This window comes from Prionailurus viverrinus, chromosome C1, assembly GCF_022837055.1.
Source record: "Prionailurus viverrinus isolate Anna chromosome C1, UM_Priviv_1.0, whole genome shotgun sequence".
Lineage (NCBI taxonomy): Eukaryota > Metazoa > Chordata > Mammalia > Carnivora > Felidae > Prionailurus > Prionailurus viverrinus.
Window position 1 is genome coordinate 189,773,278 of NC_062568.1, and position 21,774 is coordinate 189,795,051.

Here is a 21,774-nt window from a genome sequence, read left to right on the forward strand (position 1 = left end):
TCAACTTTACAGGGGCTGTTTAGAAACATATGGCCAAATCTGCAATCCAGAAACAGCAACACAAAACTTCTTAGCAAAGGATCACTAAGTACCCTCTGGACATACTTTTTTTCCAAGAGAAGGGAGTGCCAGGGACTTGGCAAGCAATTCACCCTGGGAAAGTTACAAATACTGGCTGACCTGTTTAAAAAGATTCTAAGGCTGGCTGGAGGCAGAACACCATCAGTCAAGGCTTAGGTGGAATCTATTTCATAGGCTGCTGGTACCAAGCTAAATGCACTTAGCAACGGAAAAAGAAGCCTTCTGTTCTCCAGCAGCAACCCCCACGTGCAGAGTAAAGGATGGATGTATGGACACACTTTAGTGTTGTGAAGAATGTATCTTGCCTTGTGTTGACCCAAAACAAAAACCTTTTTTGGAGCACAGGTAGGGTCAAAAAGGCAGCCGATTTTCATTATATGGGTTTACAATTTGAATTCTTTTGTGCCATGAGTATTAGACTTTAAAATGAATCCTTTTACAAAGTTTAAGTCTGTGCAGACTCATACAGTTTACTCCTAATTCTGTGAAGATAATTTTCGCTATACTCTAAAAGAACTACTGACTTGGAAAAAAGGAACCAATCCAGATTTGAACCTAAAGGTTAAGAATATTCAGATTTTCCCAAAGACTGTGTCTCATGAAAATGATTCTGGGTCAGAGTGATCTACTCAGTTAAATTGAGTGCCTGGCAAAGAACCAGGCATTTTATCTGGTTATGGTACTTGGTGATAAAGGCTTTCAAGAGCCTATTATTTCTAACCTCTAAGTACAGACCCCAGTGAAAAATATACTGGGGAGATTCAACCTCTCTATGGGAAAAGGTTCAAACACCTTTTCCAAATTTAAAATTTGCCTTAAATGCTCTCTGCCACATTGCCTTTGACAGTCTTGAAAGTCCATGTAGTTCTCTAGAGAGACTTCAAAAAGATGTGATTTTATCAAAGACTAATCCTGTGCCTCTCGGGTTCAGCGTTTTATGTCTTGCACTTTCCCTGGGAAGGAGTGAACCTCTTTTCTCTAGCTCTGGGTCTATTATATTTAATTCTGCTCTTGATAGTCAAAGACCAGAGACAATTACTGTCCTCTGAACAACCCTTCGAGAAGCCAGACTGGTGTTTGATGAATGTTATGTGCTAAATAAAACCCATCAGCATGGGGTTACGTAGAAAAGCAATTTATTCCATTATAAGCACTTACACAGTTAGTCATGGAGAGTAACAGGCCTGCTGGTGAAACAGGTCACCCAAAATAGAGATGGTACCAAACTAGTGGTCAAGGACTAACTCCTTTAAAAAAAAAAAAAAAAAAAAAAAAAGCAACTCTTATCCAGGATTAATTTAATTTTAAAAACAAATACAAGCTATCAATTCACTCTTCTCAACTCAACTGGACAGTCTACCTGTGGTATAACTGTCAGGTAAAAACATACATCTTTACAACTTGGTGGTCCCAAGTTTTTTAAAAAAACCATTTCACAGAAAGGAAAGAAATATGAAAACAGCTCAAGAAATACACTAACAAGCAAAAATATATGGGGAAAGAGGAACACATAGGTTTGACTTAACTGAAGAAACAGGGGAGACTGGTCTACATAGGAAAATGTGCATCCTGGAAAGTCAGGTGTGAAGATTTCAGAAGAGGAATTTATAGGACTTGAATCTCCCCCATTTCCTGAATAAAAATGACATCGTGTGGTATTTATACTCCATGGCTCAGACACCTACCTCACTTGGCTCTATTCCTTCCTCACTTTAGCCTTAACTTAAAGGAGTCTGAAAAACTTGGGGATACAGCCTAAGAAGAAAAATAACCACACACAATATTCCCCTTTCTAAAGTGGCTACTTTAGACCTTTGTTACTAGAAAATTCCTGAAGAAAATTTAAATAGAAGTCTGTGGTTTTACTGAATCAAGTCCCCCAGTTAATATTTAGAAAACACCCTCTGTTTGGGCTAGTAACATTGTTGATGGTACCTATCTATCATAGAGGGATAGCCAAACAAAGTCTGTGTCTCAAAACCAGTGTTAAATCAATCTCAGGGTTGAGAGGAAAAACAGGGGAGTCTAAAATCACAAGAAGTGCAGACATATCTAGGACCCTTGTCCTTCTGGATCCACGCTTCCTTCAGGGTCTTCATCATTATAAATGTTCTCTGCCTGCCCAAAAACAAGAAACAGAGAAAGGGCATTTAGTAAACATGGAAGATATTTCTTGAAGTTAAAGTTTCAAAAACAGATCAGGCCAGAGAGAGACTGAACCAGAGTCTCTGTAGCAACTATTCAGCTCTGCAGTTGCTGCATGAAAGCAACCATTGACCATCTGAAAATGAATGGGTATGGCTATGTTCCAATAAAAACAGGCAGCTGGCCCACAGGCCAAGTAGATTAGGACATTCCCACAAAACTGAAGTATGGTTACTGTTTGTCTTCACACTCAACCTTCAGGAGTCCTTTTATTGGACGTTAGTCACAAGAGTCAAAAAGTAAAAACAGGGGTGCCTGGGTGGCTCAGTTGGTTGAGCGTCAGACTTCGGCTCAGGTCATGATCTCAGTTTGTGGGTTCAAGCCCCGCATCAGGCTCTGTGCTGACAGCTCAGAGCCTGGAGCCTGCTTCAGATTCTGTGTCTCCCTCTCTCTGTCCCTCCCCTGCTCACGCTGTTTTTCTCTCTCTCAAAAAAAATATAAAACATTAAAATTTATAAAATTAAAAAAAGTAAAAACACCACAAATGCCCATCAAATGATGAATAAATAAAAAATGGTATGTGGCAATAAAAAAAAGGTAGTCACATATTATATTATTTGGTTTATAGTAAGTGTCCAGAACAGGCAAATCCGTAAAGTGGACTGGGCAATTGGAGAAAAATAGGGAGTGATGGCTAATGGGTATGCAGTTTTTCTGAGGAGTAAATTACTGTGGTGACGGTTGCATAATTCTGTGATTACAGTAAAAAATAAATAAGCGTTCATTAAGAGACTCCCCCCCCCCCCCCCCCGCAACCATGGGTTTCAAATCTCAATTTATGAATATTTTTAAAAGAAAATTGCTCTAGGGGCGCCTGTGTGGCTCAGTTAGTTGGGCGTCCAACTTCGGTTCAGGTCATGATCTTGCAGGTCGTGGGTTTGAGCCCCACATCGGGTGCTCTGCTGTCAGCATGGAGCCTGCTTCAGATCCTGTCTCCCTCTTTCTCTCTGCCCCTCCCCTGCTTGCACATGTGCTCGCTCTCTCTCAAAAAAAAAAAAGAAATGTAAAAAGAAAAAAGAAAACTGCTCTAGCATAAAATAAACTCTACTTCTATTATTTGATGAAAAACTTGCAGCCAAAGGCATAATCTTAAATACAGAAAATACTTTTATTTGGGGAAAGTTAACTGTTCTTACTTAGCATCTACTGTGCACAAATCACTAGGCTAGGTGCTGCAGAGGATGGGACAGTCTTATCTTTAAAAAGCCTGTGATCTGACTGCAACAGGAACGTATACGATTTTGTAATGTTTTCTGACAACGAATGTGTAACTGTCTTTTTCACCCAAAGGTGTCTAACAATTCAATTCAATCCTGACACTAACTACACCTAGAAGTAGTGTCAGACTCCATAGGTTTAAGGGCCTGGTCCCACAAGACGATAATCCTCACTTCAGAGGCCAGTGTCAAGCCGAGTGCCCAGACTAACCAGGTACTTCTGTCCAACTTGCCTATAAAACTTGGGGGTTTCCGCAGGCTGCCCTCCCACCCCCTGCCATCTTAGACTTGATAATTTGCTGGAATGACTCATAAAATCATGAAAACTTTTATTTAGTATCAGCAGTTTACAACTTAAAACTCAGGAATAGTCAAATGGCAGTGATGACCAGGGCACGGTGAAAAGGGAGCACAGAGCGTCCATGCCTTCCCTAGGCAGCATCGATCTATTTAACAACTTGGAAGCTCATTGCATCGAGAAGTTTTATAGAGGCTTTTCAAGAGTCTTTACAGAGCGCAATCCCCTCTGCTTGTGGGTGGGAGGGACTGAAAAGTTTTCCAATCAACTGTTCAGTCTTTTGGGAGCCCAGACCTATCCTGAGGCTATCCAGTGGCCCTAAGTTACCTCCTTAGCCTAAACTCAGGCGTGGCCAAAAGGGGCTCTTTATAAATAGGAATAGAGACTTCTACCACTCTGACAATCCCAAAGGTTTTAGGACCTCTGTGCTAGGAACGTGGACAAAGACCAAATATTTATTTTATAATTCTCCTTTTCTTTTACCACAATTCTAAAAAAAACAAGTAAAGAAAATACCTGGCCTGCCTGAAGATGATGTAGTTCAATCTACTACAACAATCCCATGGGAACAACTAAAATATTTTTAATTTAAAGGCTATCCAAGGCAGACTATTTCACTTTTCCGTCTTTAATTTTTATATTAATTTTATGTGGGTACAATACAAGGAAAAAGGTGAGCCAGATTTTCTGTTTACACATATAACACATAATTATTACTAAAAGGAATAAAGAAGAAATAAAAATACTCCCTAAATATACCAACCACATTTTGACAAATAGCCTTCTAAATAGTTACACATAATTTTTAAAAAATGTTTATCTTTGAGAATGCACGCATGCAGGCGCACCCAGGCACCCCTAATTAAACACTAGCTACAATAATTTTAACATGAGGGATTACAGCATGCTATTGTTCTACAACCTGCCCTTTTCCTACTTAAAATGTCATGGGTATCTTATAAAAACAAAGCACATTTCTTTTTGATACATAATATTCCAAAGTACAGATACACCATATAATATGTTAATCTCAGGAGCACCTGGGTGGCTCAAACATTGGACTTCCGCTCAAGTCATGATCTCATTCATGGTTTGTGAGTTCAAGCCCTGTGTCCAGCTCTATGCGAACAGCTGACAGCCTGGAGCCTGCTTTGAATTCTGTGTCTCCCTCTCCCTCTGCCCCTCCCCCACTCACGCTATTTTAAAACTAAAATAAACATTAAAAAAAATCTGTGGTAAACACATAAAATTTACCATCTTGGGGCGCCTGGATGGCTAAGGCAGTTAAATATCTGATTCTTAATTCTGACTCAGGTCATGATCCCACAGTTTGTGGGACTGAGCGTCAGGATCAGGGCTGACACCACAGAGCCCGCTTGGGATTCTCATTCTCCCCCTCTCAGCCCCTCCCCCACTTGCACACATGCTCTCTCTCCAAAAAAACTTACGAAAAATATCTTAAATTTACCATCTTAACCACTTTTTAAAAGCATTTCATTTTTGTGACAGTGTGAGTGGGGAAGGGGCAGGGGACACAGCAGATCCAAAGTGGGCTCTGCACTGATAGCAGTGAGCCTGATGCGGGACTTGAACTCACCTAACCAGGAGATCATGACCTGAGCTAAAGTCAGACACTTGACCGACTGAGTCACCCAGACAGCCCCCATCTGAATCATTATTAAGTGTACAGTTCAGAGGCATTAAGCCCATTCACCTTATGTCCAACTATCAACCACCATCCATCTCCAGAAGGCAAGTGTTTCTAACTCTGCAATATATTAGACATCATAGTTATCTTTTATTAAATTCCAAGCTCTCTGGAAATTCAAAGAATTCACCTCAATCACCTCCAACCGGGGTATAAAGGGCAGGGATGTTTTCAGCATCTACTAAAATTTCATGGAGAAATGATAGTATTTGATGCTGGGCCACTGTGGTAGGCATGTGCTGGGCATGTTCATAAGCCACTTCAAAGGAATGCCATTCTCAAAGATTCAACTGCCAGCAAAGAGGGGAAAGCAGAAGGCAAGCCAACAGCAAGGAGGTTATTATAGTCTAGAAAGTAGTAGTAAGAATCTGACAAAAACTAGGGTGTGTAGTAGAAACGGGAAAGTAGGTATGTAAGTGTGTATTCTGTAAGAGGAGTATAGATATGACCCTGCAGACAGACAATGTTAAACCTGGTAAGTGAACTAGACTTAGAAGTCTAGTGATAATAGAAAACTCTTGAGTTTTCAAGTTGGAAGAGCTGGAGAAGACACTAGAGCCATATAGGAAACAGGAAAATCAGGAGGAAAGGGGAGTAAAGTAAAGGGGGAGAGAAGTTTGGTTTGAGTCTGAAACACCACTGGGACAAGAAGATAAAGGTAACAAGCAGACACTTGAAAATGATAATGTGCAGCTAAGTGCTAAAGTCATACTCAGGAATAAACTGACCAGAGAGGCCAGTGGTATTCATTAAAGTCTATAAATATGAAGTGACACTACATCTCATTTACCTAACCTCCCCCAAATAAATGATTAACACTTACCATTTGCCAAACCTGCATGATATTATCTTCTGATACAGAACAAATCACCCAAGGTTCATTGGGATTCCAGGAGAAATCAGATATCTTGGCAGTGTGACCACCATGAATAAACTGCAAGAGGGAGAAAAACAAAGATATGAGGAACAGATAGAGGACAATAAATACAGACTATTTCAATACTACTCAGTGTGTGTAACATACCAACAATTCTGGTGGCCCATCTTCTGCATCTTCTGGGGATTGTTCCTCTCCAATTTTACTAGCACAAGGAAATTTTTATAAGTTAAAACATTTATCCTGAGTAACTAATTTGGGAAAGTATAAATAAAGTTAACTCCACAAAAAGTAACTAACACAAGATTTACCTTAAATCCCAGACGTTCAGTCTGCGATCAGTACCACTGGAAGCCAAAATAGTCTCATTGTGAGGCGACCACTGAACCTATAGTAAGAATGAAGGAAACAGAAAAGCATTTAGAAAATTCAGGGAGGGGGCACCTAGGTGGCTCAGTCAGTAAGCGTTCGACTTCAGCTCAGGTTGTGATCTCACGGTTCATGAGTTTGAGCCCCACGTTGGGCTCTGTGCTGACAGCTCAGAGCCTGGAGCCTACTTCCGATTCTGTGTCTCCTTCTCTCTGTTCCTCCCCTACTCACGTTCTGTCTCTCTCTCAAAACACAAATAAACATTAAAAAAAAATTTTTAAATTGAGGAGAAAATACCTAAATTATATTTAACAATTAAAACATTTTGTAAATAAAAGAAGAAATCAACGTATTTTAGATGTTATAAAACTTGACAGCTAGATAATATTGTTTCTTATATGGAAATAATCTATCACTAAACCTAGGAAGTCAGCTTTTGTTCTTTTTCACCTTCATGTATGTATTTTAAAGATTTTTAAACTTTAAAGTAGGCTCCACACCCAAAGTGGGGCTTGAACACACGACCCCAAGATCAAGACTTGCATGCTCCACCAACTGAGCCAGCCAGGTGCTCATCTTACATTTTTGAGGATCTGATCTTATCTATTCTTACTAATTCTGGCTTCTGGCTGAATGTAATCCAATTCTGACCTTAGAACCAAAATGCAAAACACATACACACGATATCTATTTTCTCAAATACTTACTATAAATTCAGCACTATAAAACTGATAAAAATTGACTCCTTACAATAATGACTTTATTAAAGTTAGCTACTACACACACAACAAAATCACATATTGTTACACTGTTTGATAAGAAAGTCCTAGGTTCACGGTACAGATAAGAGTGCATTAGTGACCAATACTTAGGGAGGAATTTAGATATACTCCTGGCAAGAATACCATTACAGGCAAGGACAAAAAGACAGAGTAAAGACAAAATGTTCACTGGAGAGGCTGAGAGTAGAAAATAAGGTTAAGTGAGACTAAGTGCATGGGAAAACGGCTCACCTAGAGACTAGTTCAGAGGCCACTTTCACACAACCAAAATTAAATTTGACCACTTTTAGGTTCTTAACACTTGACCATCTTTTATTATGGTGACTCTAAATGGGCCTTTCCTTGCTATAGAATTGTAAGCTCTTTGACGGCAAAGACTAGAACATATTCTTCACAGTTTTCCAGCAATAAGCTTTGAACATAGTGCAACATTTCTTGACTGAGTCAGTTTTTCCAGATTAAGAAAGGAGCTTAAACTCATGAGGCAGGAAACATGGGAGCTAGCACTTTAGGCTTCAACTACAAAATCAACAGACATGGCAAGTTCTGGAAATAAGGTAAGAGACAAGGGTCAGAGACAAGAATAAAATCAGACCCTAATTTTCCTTCTTTTTTTGTGGTTTAATTTTTTGTTTATTTATTTTGAGAGAGAGAGAGAGAAAGAGGGAGGGAGGGAAGGGCAGACAGGGAAGGAGATGGAGAATCCCAAACAGGCGTGAAGCCTGACGCAGGGCTTGAACTCACTAACTGGGAGATCATGATCTGAGCCAAAGTCGGACACCTAAACAACTGAGCCACCCAGGCGTCCCCAGGCACTAATTTTCTTAATACCTCAAGAATATAAGTGGCCAATGACCAGTTTGAGGAAGTATAGAAATAACAATCCCAATTCCTACAGAGATTAGCATAAACATGTAGAAGGTTTTTATTATTTATAGTAATGGGATAAGCCACAAGTGTGCCTACTCACACATCCAGGTTTTCCTTAAAGAAAAAAAAAAGCACATTAGTTTCTCTTACTTGGAATATTTCATCCTTATGTGATTCAAAGGAATGCAACTTAAGTTTCAGATTTCTCAGATCCCACAAAGCAACGGTCTACATACAAAAAGGAAAGCAAGAACAATCAATTTTTTTTTAATGAGAAGAAATTCCGTAACTAAAAGATCTCTGTGCATTCAAAGGAAGCCAGAGAAATTCACCCTATGTTTTTTCTTAAAATAAAACAAACTGACCTTGTCAGCTGATCCTGTGGCAAGAATGAACTCACTGTAAGGATTGAAAGATAGGCAGTTCACTTCAGCAGTGTGAGCATCAACTGAGTGGCTTGGTTTGGAAGTATTGTTTGAACGAGTATCCCAGCTTTGATAAAAAAGAAAAAACAGGAAAAAAGCTTAAAATAGGTAACAATATAAAACTTAGATAACAAAGAAAAAATTAAAACACGATTCTACTCACATCATAAGTTTCTGATCATCAGCAACTGACCCAAACAGAGACTCATGGAGCAGATGCCAGGAAACGTCTTCTACTACTGCTGTATGCCCTGTAAAGATGGTCTTCGCATCCACAACTTTTCCTTCCTTTGGAACAGCACTGATGTCCCAGAGGCAGATGGTCTTAAATGTAAAATTAACTATTATATAAATGGAAGATTCTCACTTTCCCACACACCCCAGAAAAGAAACCAACTGATAACTAGCCCAGATTTGCTTCAAAATGGGAAGGATACGCACATGGTCATCTGAAGCACTAAGTAAGTGCCCACTGAGGTTTGGGTTCCAAGAAAGCCCATAGCCTTCCTTCTGATGTCCACGGAGACGCAGGTCGGGGTTGCACTCTCCAGAAGGGTCTGCAAAGTAACCGACATATCAAGACTATCCAGAGCCCACTTCCTCCTTGGGTCTACTAAACATAATGGAATTTTGATCAAGAGTTCGAAGGCTCTTCGTATCTACAGCGATACAGACCCATTATGATCAAAGAATGCTTAAAATTAAAATGAGCATCACTCTATTCTGTGTAAAAAAGCACTTTTTCCCCCACCTGGGTAAGAAGAATGAAGAATACCCACACATACCAGTATAAATCACCAGTATAAATTATACAAAGAATAACAAGCAATTAAATTCCAATTGAGTGGAGCAATGTATTCCCACAGCGACTCATTATCTGTATTTGAACTAAAGAGGGCAGGTACCTGGTTTGGAAGGATGTTTGGTATAGTCAAAAACAAGAACATCGCTGGATGGAGTCTTTGTTGCAATGATGCAAGGGTTCTGGGGCATATAGCGTGCCCTGTTTACTTCTCCTTCATGGTTGATCTTGATCTCTATTTCAATTTTTCCACTAACTGAGCCAAAACCTCCAAATTCTGTAAATAAGAAATTGCAAATGAGGACAAAGCAAGAGATATCCTATGTCACTCAAATGATGACACAGGCCAAGTTTGCTTTTCATCAGCAAACTGATGTAAGAGAAGTAATCTAGACATTTGTCAGCAGTATAAAGTGTTTTCACACCTTTTATTGATTCTTATTGCAATACTACACAGTAGGGAACAGTTAATATCCTCAAAATTTTTACAAAGAAAAACAGAAATCTGGAGTACCTACATTAATGTGTTCCTAGTGACATGACTTTGGCAGAACCTAATGTGAATCCCCATTTTTTGATTCCCAGTCTAGTATTCTTTCAGCCATAACTACACCAACTCTGGAGAGTTGTATAATTAATAAATATATATGCCATCTAAAAGTAGGAACACTATACCAATTCCACTTCAAAAGTAGGTTCTTGGGGTGCTTTGGTGGCTCAGTTTGTTAAGCAGTCAACTTCAAGTCACGTCATGATCTCACTCACTGCTGTCAGCGCAGAGCCTGCTTCAGATTGTCTCCCCCTCTCTGTCCCTCCCCTGCTGGAGTTCTCCCTCTCCCTCTCTCAAAAATAGTAAAATAAATCAAAAAGCAGATTCTCAAGCAATGAAAAAAATTTTTTAACCTTTATTTATTATTTTTGAGAGGCAAAAAGAGACAGTGTGCGAGCAGGGGAGGGGCAGAGAGAGACAGGGAGACAGAATCCGAAGGAGGCTCCAGGCTCTCAGCACACAGCCCGACGTGGGGATCAAACCCACGAACTGTGCGATCATGACCTGTGCTGAAGTTAGACGCTTAACCGAATGAACCACCCAAGCACCTGTCAATAATCAATTTTTAAATCTCACGTAAAATACCGAAAGTGCTGAATAAACAGAACCTAAGTTACTATTTTAATGAATATTAGAGTACACGGTATGCCAGGTACTAAAGAGTTCTTCCTATACCATTTATTTTAAGACCTAGTTTGGAATGTCCTTTCTGAAATACCATCACACCATTATCTTTTCCCTATACCATTTCTTTTAGTCCAGTGACAAAACACAGAGCCCAAGAGGTAGTTTCGTTTTCCTAACCCCCACTTACATATGCCAACCATGATCCTTAGCTGAAATAAACCAGGCAAAGAATAGATAAAAACATTTCTTATTCACATTTGACTACTGTATGCACTTAGTTCTCCCAAGTGTCACCATAAAATGTGTAACAATATAATTTGTGATTATGTAAATCTTGGCAAAGCAACATATAAACAAACAAAGGTAGTTAACTATCAGTCAAAGAATTACAAAAGGCAGAATAAGATATCTAAGTAAGAGTTGGATGTTGGCCTAACTGCCACTTAGCTTAGTGATTTGGGGGAAGACCTTCAATTTCTCTTAGCCTCAAATACTTTATTCATAAAGCAAAGCTGTGAAATTAACTTGTAAATGAAAATGCCGTCAAGAGTACTGTTACTAAGTGTTACACTTTGAAGGACAAAAAAAAATTTTTTTTAAGTTTATTTGGGAGGGTGGCAGGGAGAGGGAGAATCCCCAAAAGGCTCTGTGCTGTCAGTGTTGAGCCCAACATGGGGCTTGATCTCATGAACAGTGATCACGGCCTGAGCTGAAACCAAGAGTTAGACAGTTAACCAACTGAACCACCCAGGTACCCCAGGACAAAAATCTTTTTAAAAAGCAAGGATATAGATGGGTAATATGGCTGGCAGATTAGATAACTTTCAACTTCCAAGTTAACTTTTAGGCGTTGAAATGCAAATGTTTCATACAGGCTAAAAATCTAAAAATAAAAGCTCAAAATAGACACTAAAAGAGAAAAAAAACCACGTTAAATGAATTTTCCCCCAGAACTCTAGACCATGAGCATCTATGATGTAAAAAAAGAAGGCATGATAGGATGTGATTGCAAGGAACTTTCAGTCCAAACACAGAGATAAAATGTAACTACAGATGACTATGACAAAAAAGCAGGACTACCAGAAAACAGATACCAATAACAAGGGAAGAACAACAGCTGGCACAGAGTCTGCAGAACAAGGGTATTAACTACAGAATGTGGGGTATTTTGGTGTGGGATACATACTAAACAGAGGAACTCTCTAACTGTGGATAAAGTACAGTAATAAGTCAGCTTAGAGGATTCACAGTTGACTTTTTGTGAAGATGATGATTTATCAATTTAAAAAATAATTAGGGGTTCTCAAGTTAAAGCTGGTATATGAAAGGCCAAATCTGAAATAGGAAAGATTGAGGTATCAATGTACAATAATTAAATGGCTATCAAAGTCCAGTTATATTTCTATTTTGTTTGCTTCTCTCCATATAAAATGGTATTAAAAAAACTTGAGCTATAATGTAGTATAAGTGCCTAGTTTGACAAATTTTTACAAATGTATACACTAGGAAAACCACCACCCAGATCAAAATACAGAAATTTCCAGCCTCCCAGAAGGTACTATCGTGTCCCTCCCAGCCAGTATTTTCCCCAACGAACTAGGTAACCGGCATTGACTTCTACCTCTAAGCCACTCTTTCAGCCCATAAAAACCTTTTCACTATAAAGAGTAAACTCTAGTATCCGTTAACTATCTCATCATGATTTAATAACAGTTTATTATGTATAATTCAGACAAAAGACTAAAGATATCTTAAAAAAAAAATTCCCCAAATAAGTTGCTAGAAATAAACTTGATATTGGACGATCTTGGTAACAGAGTCATTTAAATGTAAATTTTAGAGGCACCTGGGTGGCTCAGTCAGTTGTGACTTTGGCTTAGGCCATGATCTTACAGTTAGTAGGTTCAAGCCCCAAGCCCTAAATCCCACAATGGGCTTTGCGCTGACAGAGTGGTGTCTGCTTCAGATTTTGTCTCCTTCTCTTTGCCCTTCCTCTGCTTGCTTGTGTGCACTTGCTCTCTCTCAAAAATAAGTATTAATAAAAATTTTTTACATCTAATCTATTTTATAAGGGCTTAAAACGTGACTATAGCCAGGCTGAGCCTAATATAAACACAAATTATTTTAACGTCAAAACAAGACTAAGTCAGTTTTTAGTTTTCACTTTGGAAGTTCAATGATCTTTTGAAGCTATCTGACATCAATTACCTAAAACAAAATGGGGTCAAGTGGATGGTAACTCATTACAATAGTTCAATCTGAGAGTCCAGGACATTTCATCTGAGAGTGAGAGAGACTAGTAACTATCTACTTCACCACCACCTAAGAGACACTATGATATTATGTACTTCCATCATTGTTAAGACCATATGGAGAGAAGCCTATCCAGTGATCTGAAGATTGGGGGGGGGGGGGGGGGAGGGAAGGGAAGTAAAGAGAAGAGGGAGAAATGGGAGATAAGCTATGTAACCTTAGGGCAAGTTACGAAACATCTATGAGTATCAGTTTCCTTGTGAGGATTAAATAGGATGATTTATATAGTGGTACAAATATAATTACTGGTATTTTAAGTTGTTTCTCCGTAATTAAACATTAATTAAGGGGGATGAAGCAAAAATTGGCTTGACGCTGTTCAAAAAACTCAATTACCAGAAAAAGACTTGAGTATATATGTTAAAAAATGCCACTTCTAAAACCAGTGAAGAAAATAATTTGCCAGCAAATGGTTTTTAAAAAATTGCTGGGGTGCCTGGGTGGCTCAGTTGGCTAAGTTTCCAACTCTTGATTTTGGCTCAGGTCTTGATCTCACAGTGGGATTGAGCCCCTTGTGGGGCTTCGAGCTGACAGTGCAGGGTCTACTTGGGATTCTCTTTCTCCCTCTCTCTCTGTCCCTCCCCTGCTCAGGCATGGGCTCTCAAAATAAACAAACATTAAAAAAAAAATAAAACAACAGCTAAACAGTTTAAAATCTTGGAATGACGAAGGCATTCAAAGAATGACACAATATCTGAAGGACATCAGAGAAAAGTTGGACAGGTAAATCCAATGTTGCCGAGGGCATGGAGAAACATACAAATACGATTGCTATTGGTGGGATTGAATGTTTTTTGGAGGGCAGTTTTGCTCTGATCGGCCTTCCACTTAGAAAATTTATCCTATAATGGGGCGCCTGGGTGGCTTAGTTGGTTAAGCATCTGACTTCGGCTCAGGTCATGATCTCACTGTGAGTTAGAGCCCCACGTCGGGCTCTGTGCTGACAGCTCAGAGCCTGGAGCCTGCTTTGGATTCTGTGTCTCCCTCTCTCTCTGCTTCTGCCCCACTCATGCTGTCTCTCTCAAGAATGAATAAACATCAAAAAAAAAAAAAAATTAAAAAAAAAAAAAAACAAAACTTATTCTATAGTAAAACTATAAAGGACATATGGTACAAGTACTGTTTTTGAAGTCCGAAAATTGGAAACCACCTAAATGTCAAATAAGGGATAGTTAATTATGACACAGTATATAACCATCAAAAGGAAATTATGTCTAAACAAAACAAAACAAAACAAAACAAAAAGCTTTTTGAGTCTTACACAAAAAGATGTTCAAGATACATCAGGCCAGAAAAGCCTATTCTATGCTGTATCCCTAGTACCAAGGAAAAACCCTGGCATTCAGTATTTGCTTTGATTTTTAAAATAATTTATTACATTACCCATCAGAATACTGCTTTGTCACTAAACCAAAAATCCTATTTCAAAACAACTTATCTTCATTTTTTAAAAAGATTTTAATTAAATTTTTTAATGTTTAGAGAGAGAGAGAGAGAGAACACATGCAAGTGAGGGAGGGGCAGAGAGAGAGGGAGATACAGAATTCAAAGCAGCCTCCAGGCTCTGAGCTGTCAGCACAGAGCCTGATGCAGGGCTTGAACTCCCGAACCGTGAGATCATGACCTGAGCTCCAGTCACACGCTTAACCGACTGAGCCACCCAGGCGCCCCACAATTTATCTTCATTTAATAAAAAGGAAATTAATGCTCAGAGAGGCTAAATGATTTATCCAAAACCACACAGCTAGTGAGAGGCATAACAGGATCTCAAGCCAAAATCTTCGGATTCTTAGATTCAGTGCCCCCCTCCCCCCCCCCCCCGCCAACACTAATGCTTATCAAGAAAATAACTTCCCAATAATCATATCACATATACTTGGGTCAGTGACACAAAATCATGTTTGCAGATCATTACCTTAAGAACTTACTACTTTGCATTCTGTATCACCCTAAGGCAAATATGGAGTAATCAAAAGATTAACTGCACAGAACGATCCTGGCAAATAACTGGAGGGAGCTCAAAAGAACTTAGATAAAAAATGGATTCTGCTAGTCAGGAGAAATCTAAGGAAAGAAACATTAAACATCCATTTTTTTTTAAAAGATCGCAAATCTCAATGAGAGTGTATCTTTTACCTCTTGGTACTAACTTGCGTTCAAGGGTAACAACAAAGGTAACTCACCCATTTCCACCTCTACTAAAAGGGGAAAAGTATTCAGTTAAACCCTTAGGTCATCTCCTAAAAATAGGATACAATTAAATGGCTCATTTAATTTTTATATACATATCAAGTGCCATGGTTGTCATTTCTACCACTTCAATCTGAGAAAGCATAATTTAAGCCAGTGTTTCTTAGTTTTTTTTCCCCAAGAAACAAGATGTTTTATAAAACATCTTTTCTGACACTCTTGATGAAATTTTAATACCATAGATACCCTGTATATTTATGTACACCATGCACATCTGTGCTTTACACATTTAAAGAATTAAGATGGTTTTCACACATCCCACTCTCTGAGAACAAATTTTCATCCCCTTGGGGGCAATTATCTCCCAAGCTGAGAATGCATGCACAAAAACAGAAATGGTAGACTTTTGGGGCACCTGGCTGGCTCAGTCAATAGAGCATGCAACTCTTAATCTTGGGGTTTTGAGTGTGAGCCCCACGTTGGGTGTAGAGATTACTTAAATTAAAAAACAATAAAAAGGGGCACCGGGGTGGCTCAGTTGGTTAAGTGTCCGACTCTTGATTTTGGCTCAGGTCATGATCTCATGGTTCATGAGTTCGAGCCCTGCGTTGGGCTCTGTGCTGGCAGCATGGAGCCTGCTTGGCATGTACTCCATACCACCTCCCCCCCAAATAAATAAACATAAGGAAAACGACAACAACAACAAAAACCTCCTTAGTAGAGAGAGGTTTATAGAAAAGGCACAGAACCATGTTATGTGTTAAGTAGCTCTTCTGAGACTTAATATCTGTACTGCAAACCCAGGCTTTCCAAAGCTCAAAATCTTATTACTAACTTGACAGGCTAATTTATCAAACTTAACATTCGTTTCATGATACTTCAAAAATATAAAAAATATAACCCACACATTATTCCTTCTTTTGTTTTTAAGATTCCTACCTCCTTTCTCACTATCGTAGTGGGAAGCATCAAACTGAGCATCATCGTTAGGGAGCTGCACACTGGCTATCACAAGGTGGTTTTGTTCATCCGACGTGTGTGTTCCCAGGACAAGTCGATGAATGCTGAAGTCTTTCCCTTCTGGTCTGTTAACAGCAACATATGGTCACTATTCAAATTAGCAACACTGATAGAGACAATGAAGTAGTGATATACATATACACGCAAAAAGGCACAATTATAACCAGGTTTTGAGAGGACAAAGTCATTATGAGCCATATTTCTAACTTTAAAAAAAATTTTTTAACGTTTATTTACTTTTGAGAGATAGCATGAGCAAAGGAGGGGCAGAGAGAGAGGAAGACACAGAATCCAAAGCAGACTCCAGGCTCCAAGCTGTCAGCACAGAGCCTGACACGGGGCTTGAACTCACGAATTGTGAGATCATGACCTGAGCTGAAGTCGGACACTTAACCGACTGAGCCACCCAGGCACCCCTACACATTTCTGACTTTTAACGTATCTTCCATAGAGAAGACGACATAGCACTTAATAGGACTACATAGCACTTCATTTTCTTGACAAAAAATTTATAATTACTTTGGGTAAAACATCTAACAGAATAAAATGTGAATTAATTTCTCACCCTCCACAATGGGTTGGAGGTAAACAAAGTAATCGCTGGGTACACTAACACTTCAGGTTACTTCATTACTTTCATTAAAAGGTATAGGAAAGAAAATAATTATTAGATAAACTAATTGTTCAAATATTTACTAAGTGCCTAATCAGTGACACATTGTGCCAAAAACTACGAAGTACAAAAAATGATTAAGACATGATTCATGCCCTTAAACCAGGAGCAATTAATCACATATACAAATAATTAAAACACAAGTCAATAAATACATGAAACGTACATAAGAATATGAGAATTTAAAAATAAATAAATAGGGGCGCCTGGGTGGCTCAGTTGGTTAAGCAACTGACTTCGGCTCAGGTCGTGATCTCGCAGTTTGTTGAGTTCGAGCCCTGCGTCGGGCTCTGTGCTGACAGCTCAGAGCCTGGAGCCTGCTTCAGATTCTGTGTCTCCCTCTCTCTGCCCCTCCCCTACTCTCGCTCTGTGACTGTCTCCCAATAATAAATAAACGCTAAAAAAAATTTAAATAAATAAATAAGATTGCTTCTGGAATTAAAAAAGTATTCATGAAAGAGGTGATACTTAAGCAGATATCAAAATGAGAGATAAAACCTAGAAGAGACAAGGGTTTTGAAAGACAGTATTCCAAAGAAAGGGAACTGAGCAAAGGGCAGGTCTACAAAATGCCAGATATCATGTTAAACACTTACAAACCATGCAACAAAAGATGAAGATGAACTTGAGGTTTAGGAAAATTAGGCAACTTTCCTAAGATCACACAACTACTAGAGGGGCACCTGGCTGGCTCAGTTGGTAGAGCATATGGCTTTAGATCTTGGGGGTCCTGAGTTTAAACCTCACGTTGGGTGTAGAGATTACTTTAAAAATAAACAAAAGAACTCACACTTACTAGGACCAACATCCCAACTGACTTTGGACATGGCAAAATGGAAAGAGAAGGCTAGAAAGCAGATTCTAGGGTACTGAGTGCCACCTTAAGGAATTCAAGACTCTATACTATAGAGGGAACAAAGGACCATGGAAAATTTCTAAGGACACAGCACCATTTGAATTATCACAGGAGGATTAATCTGACAGTGTAAAGTAGAGGTTCTTCAAGTGTGGTATCAGGACCACCAGCATCAGCATCTAGGAACTTCATCCAGAAAGGCAAATTAAATTCTCAGATCCACTCCAGACCTACTAAATCAGAAACCTGGAATGCAGGGCACCACAATCTATTTTACAATCCCTCCAGCTGATTACAATGCATGTTAAAGTTTGAGAACCTTTGGTCTAGATAAGAGATATTATACAAATGTAATTCATTGAGGCTTATAAACGAACCATCAAGTGGAGAAAGAGAAAAACCTAGGAAATGTCAAACCAAAGTCAAGTATGATAAAGAGAAATAGGAACAATAGGAGAAAACCGATTGGGACCTCTATGGAAAGAATGAATATACTCAGTTTGGAAAATGTCATGTTGGGGAACCCAGTAAGATAGTTCAGAGAAGACACCAGTAGGCTGCTGAAAATTCAGGAAGAACTCAGAAATTGGGTCTAGAGAGAACCAACAGAAATTCCTCTGCACAGAGGCAATAGGCATCTATATGCTACATAGAAAAAGTAGAGGAAAGAAAAGAGAATTGTCAACACAAAACTGGGAATGTCTACATTTAGACGGCTAAACAAAGAACCACAGGAAGTGGGGGAAAAAGATACTACAGAACTATAGTATTTTCTTTAAAAAAGGATATGAATAAACACCATCCCCACAAGAAAAAAAAGAAAACAAGAAAATGACCAACAGACACAAAATATTAAACACTAAGCCAATAGGTATGCTTACTTCTAAGTAATCCTCGTCTTAAAAAAATTAGCTTTGGGGCTCCTGGGTGGCTCAGTCGGTTAAGTTTACGACTTCAGCTCAGGTCATCATCTCATGGTTTGTGAGTTTGAGCCCTTGCATTGGGCTCTGCACTGACCGGGCACAACTCTCTATCCCCCCTCCCCCACTCAAAATAAATAAACTTTAGCCTAATTCATTGCTTTCTAAATTGAGCTACTAACTACATTATATAGGAAGGTTTTTAAACCTTCCAGAATGATTTAGTAGGTATGCAGTGGCCAGTATTTGGGATCCACTGTTCCAATATGATGCATGCAGCTCATGATTGTGGAATCACCATTCAACTATTTTTCATCAATTACTCTGCCACCAGCTCCTAAATGGTTTGAACTACCATTGAGAACTCCTGACAGAAATGGCTCCACTTAACCTGAACTCAAGTAATTCTGATGATCAGTTAAACATGGGAATTCCTGGTCATGACAAAGCTTCTGACTCTAAATTTCTAGGTATTTTTTTAGAAGTTTGTTAAACATCATTAGGACAGATCTCCTCATTTTTAATGCCACTGTGAAGGTAGCAGCCTTGTTCTTAAGTCATTAGTAAAATTTGTATCAAATTTTATTACTTGTTGAGCTGAAACATGGCCTAATTAACCATATTCTGTAAATATCTTGAATTCTAAAGACATGAATTTTGAAGAAATGGAGTTAATACACAATGTAATTTTTAAATGTTATTCTGAAAAGTCAAACAGTTTTATAATAGAAAATCCATTATTCCAACAGGCACACTGGTTTTTATAAAACCTTGTATTATTTAAATTCACCTTCATCTTTGCATTGTTATTTCCTCCTGGGAGCCTTTCAGGATACCCTAAATTGAGGTGATTTTTTCCTTCCTCTGATAATTTTATCTGTGCCACTCTCATGATATTTTTCACTGTAATATAGTAGCCCCCCTCCTTCAGTTTGGTCAACTACAGTCCCATCCGGAAGCAGATGATCTTCCTTCTGACTTAACATCAGGTCAGTAGTAGCCTAATACTTCATCACAAGGCCCATGTCATTCACCTCACTTTATTTCATCACATGTGCATTTTATCTTCTCAACATCACAAGAAGGGTGAGTACAGTGAGAAATTTTGACAGCAAGAGACCAGCTTTTATTATGGTACATTATTCACTCAGCTTTTGTTATGGTATATTATAATCATCCTGCTTTATCATTAGTCTCTTATTGTGCCTACATTGTTTAAACTTTGTCAGTTATGCATGTATAGGAAAAAACATAACACATAGAGTTCAGAACTATCCATGGCTCCAGGCATCCACTGGGGATCTTGGGCCATATTCCCTACAAATAAGGTTTGGGGGAGGGGAAATCTACCATACCATATACACAAGGAGTCGAGGTAGGGAAGGTGACTTATCTCAATTTGCACACCCTGATATGTGGCACCTACCAGACCCTCAATAAATGTAAGCTAAATGAAATATTATTTTATCCTCTTAGAGGTAAGTTTCTCACGTGTAAGACACACAAGTGATTAATCTTTCACTATGCATAATTCCCTTATATAAAAACCATCCCATCCTCAGGTGTTAGTTCTAAATATCCTAAGTATCTCTGTAAAACTGCTCTTAGCACGTGTATCTATAATTATTAGTCTACACCAGCCTCTTCAACTAACTAGACATGTGCTCCTTGAAGGCAGGTACCATGTCATACACATCTTTGTACTAACCAGCTACTACCTATACATTCAAACGTTTTCCTGAAAGTACTAGAATGACCCATCATGGCATTTTTTGAAAGCTGACACGTTTTATATTATTTGGCCAACTATAGTTCTAACAGGCTATTCATTTCATATCAGGAAAAAAAAACAAAATTTCCCTTATCAGCTAAGTTGCAAAATTATTTTTACATTTTTATTTATTTATTTATTTTTTGGCCTAGAAAAAAACGTCACCAATAGGCTTTGATCACGTGCCCTCTCCAAGAGACTGGCGGAAAATAGGGAAAATCAATGTGAGAAATCTCCACTGAGGACACAACAAAATAACGTTCAAAAGATTCACGTCACCTGGTTACATCTGGAAGCCACTGTGCAGTTAGGCTAGGCCACTCCAGAGCATGGGTCATCACCAAATCGTAAAGAAAAGGGGTGTTCTTTTTCCATATTTTGTACTCTTCGTTGATCACACGTTCTTCTACTGCGTCATCAAAGGCTGCTAGAAAGTTAAAAACAAATTAAGTTAGCAAACACAAATGGAAACGGAGGAAACACTTCCAAAGCTACCGGCACAGCTCGATTCTGAAATGGAGATTTGCCTCAATCTCCCCCAGGCGGAGGTACCGACCCCCCTCCCTACCGTCGCGGGCCCGCAACCAGTCTCGGGCCAGTCACTCCGTTAGGCGTTGGGGCGACGGCGTCGAGCTCGGGAGCACGCTCCGGTACGCGCTAGGTCCACGGAGCCGGCGAGGAGGCCCGAGCACCGGCCTCTGGGATAGGGAACGGCGTAGGCACTCCCGGGAGAAGCGGGCCGACCGACAGGGAGCGCGGGGAGGGACCAAACAGCCTCCGCCGCCCCCCCCCTCCCCGCCACTCCGGCAGCTCCACGCCGCGGCGACAGGCCTCCGCGCCGCTGGAACAGGCGCGCCGTTAACCCGGCCCGCGGGGCGATTTCTCCTCACGCCTTCGATGGTGGAGACAACACTCAAGAGTCGGGCTTGCCTTCACTGCTAGGCCCTGTCGAGGCTGCGGCGCCAGCCCGGCACCCCCGCCCTCCTGGGGCAGCCCCAGCACCCTCACCTTCCTTGTCGGCCATGGCGGGCAGGCAAGCCGGGGGGATCCCGGGGTCGAGCGTTGCGGGAGGGGCGGGGAGGCTACGGGCGCTCGCTCGGCGCGCGCGGCCTCTATTGTTTCCTGCTGCCCCTGCGTGAGGGCCGACTCGCGCACCTTCGCGCCAACACTGGCCAATCCGAGCGCAGCGAACCGTGGGGTAGGCGGGGAAGCCGCGTTCG

General features: G+C 39.9%; 2 protein-coding genes across 3 annotated transcripts in view; one reads left to right on the forward strand and one right to left on the reverse strand.

Annotated features, from left to right (window-relative positions):
* Positions 1-1,392, forward strand: part of SYNC (syncoilin, intermediate filament protein) — a 16,899-nt gene extending 15,507 nt beyond the window's left edge. For both annotated transcript variants that reach the window (XM_047869454.1, XM_047869455.1), the window contains one exon: positions 13-1,392. In XM_047869454.1, the coding sequence (XP_047725410.1) occupies positions 13-23 (11 nt within the window). In that variant the 3' untranslated portion in view covers positions 24-1,392. The remainder of the gene's footprint in view (positions 1-12) is intronic.
* Positions 1,201-21,720, reverse strand: RBBP4 (RB binding protein 4, chromatin remodeling factor). The gene is made up of 12 exons (XM_047869456.1): positions 21,563-21,720; positions 20,834-20,981; positions 16,254-16,399; positions 9,738-9,911; positions 9,274-9,389; positions 8,996-9,156; positions 8,773-8,899; positions 8,558-8,635; positions 6,698-6,774; positions 6,534-6,591; positions 6,333-6,443; positions 1,201-2,199 (listed from the first exon to the last, which is right to left on the reverse strand). Exons 1-12 carry the CDS (start codon positions 21,576-21,578, stop codon positions 2,134-2,136), a joined length of 1,278 nt encoding a protein of 425 aa, XP_047725412.1. The 5' UTR covers positions 21,579-21,720; the 3' UTR covers positions 1,201-2,133.
* Positions 21,721-21,774: the final 54 nt, after the last annotated feature.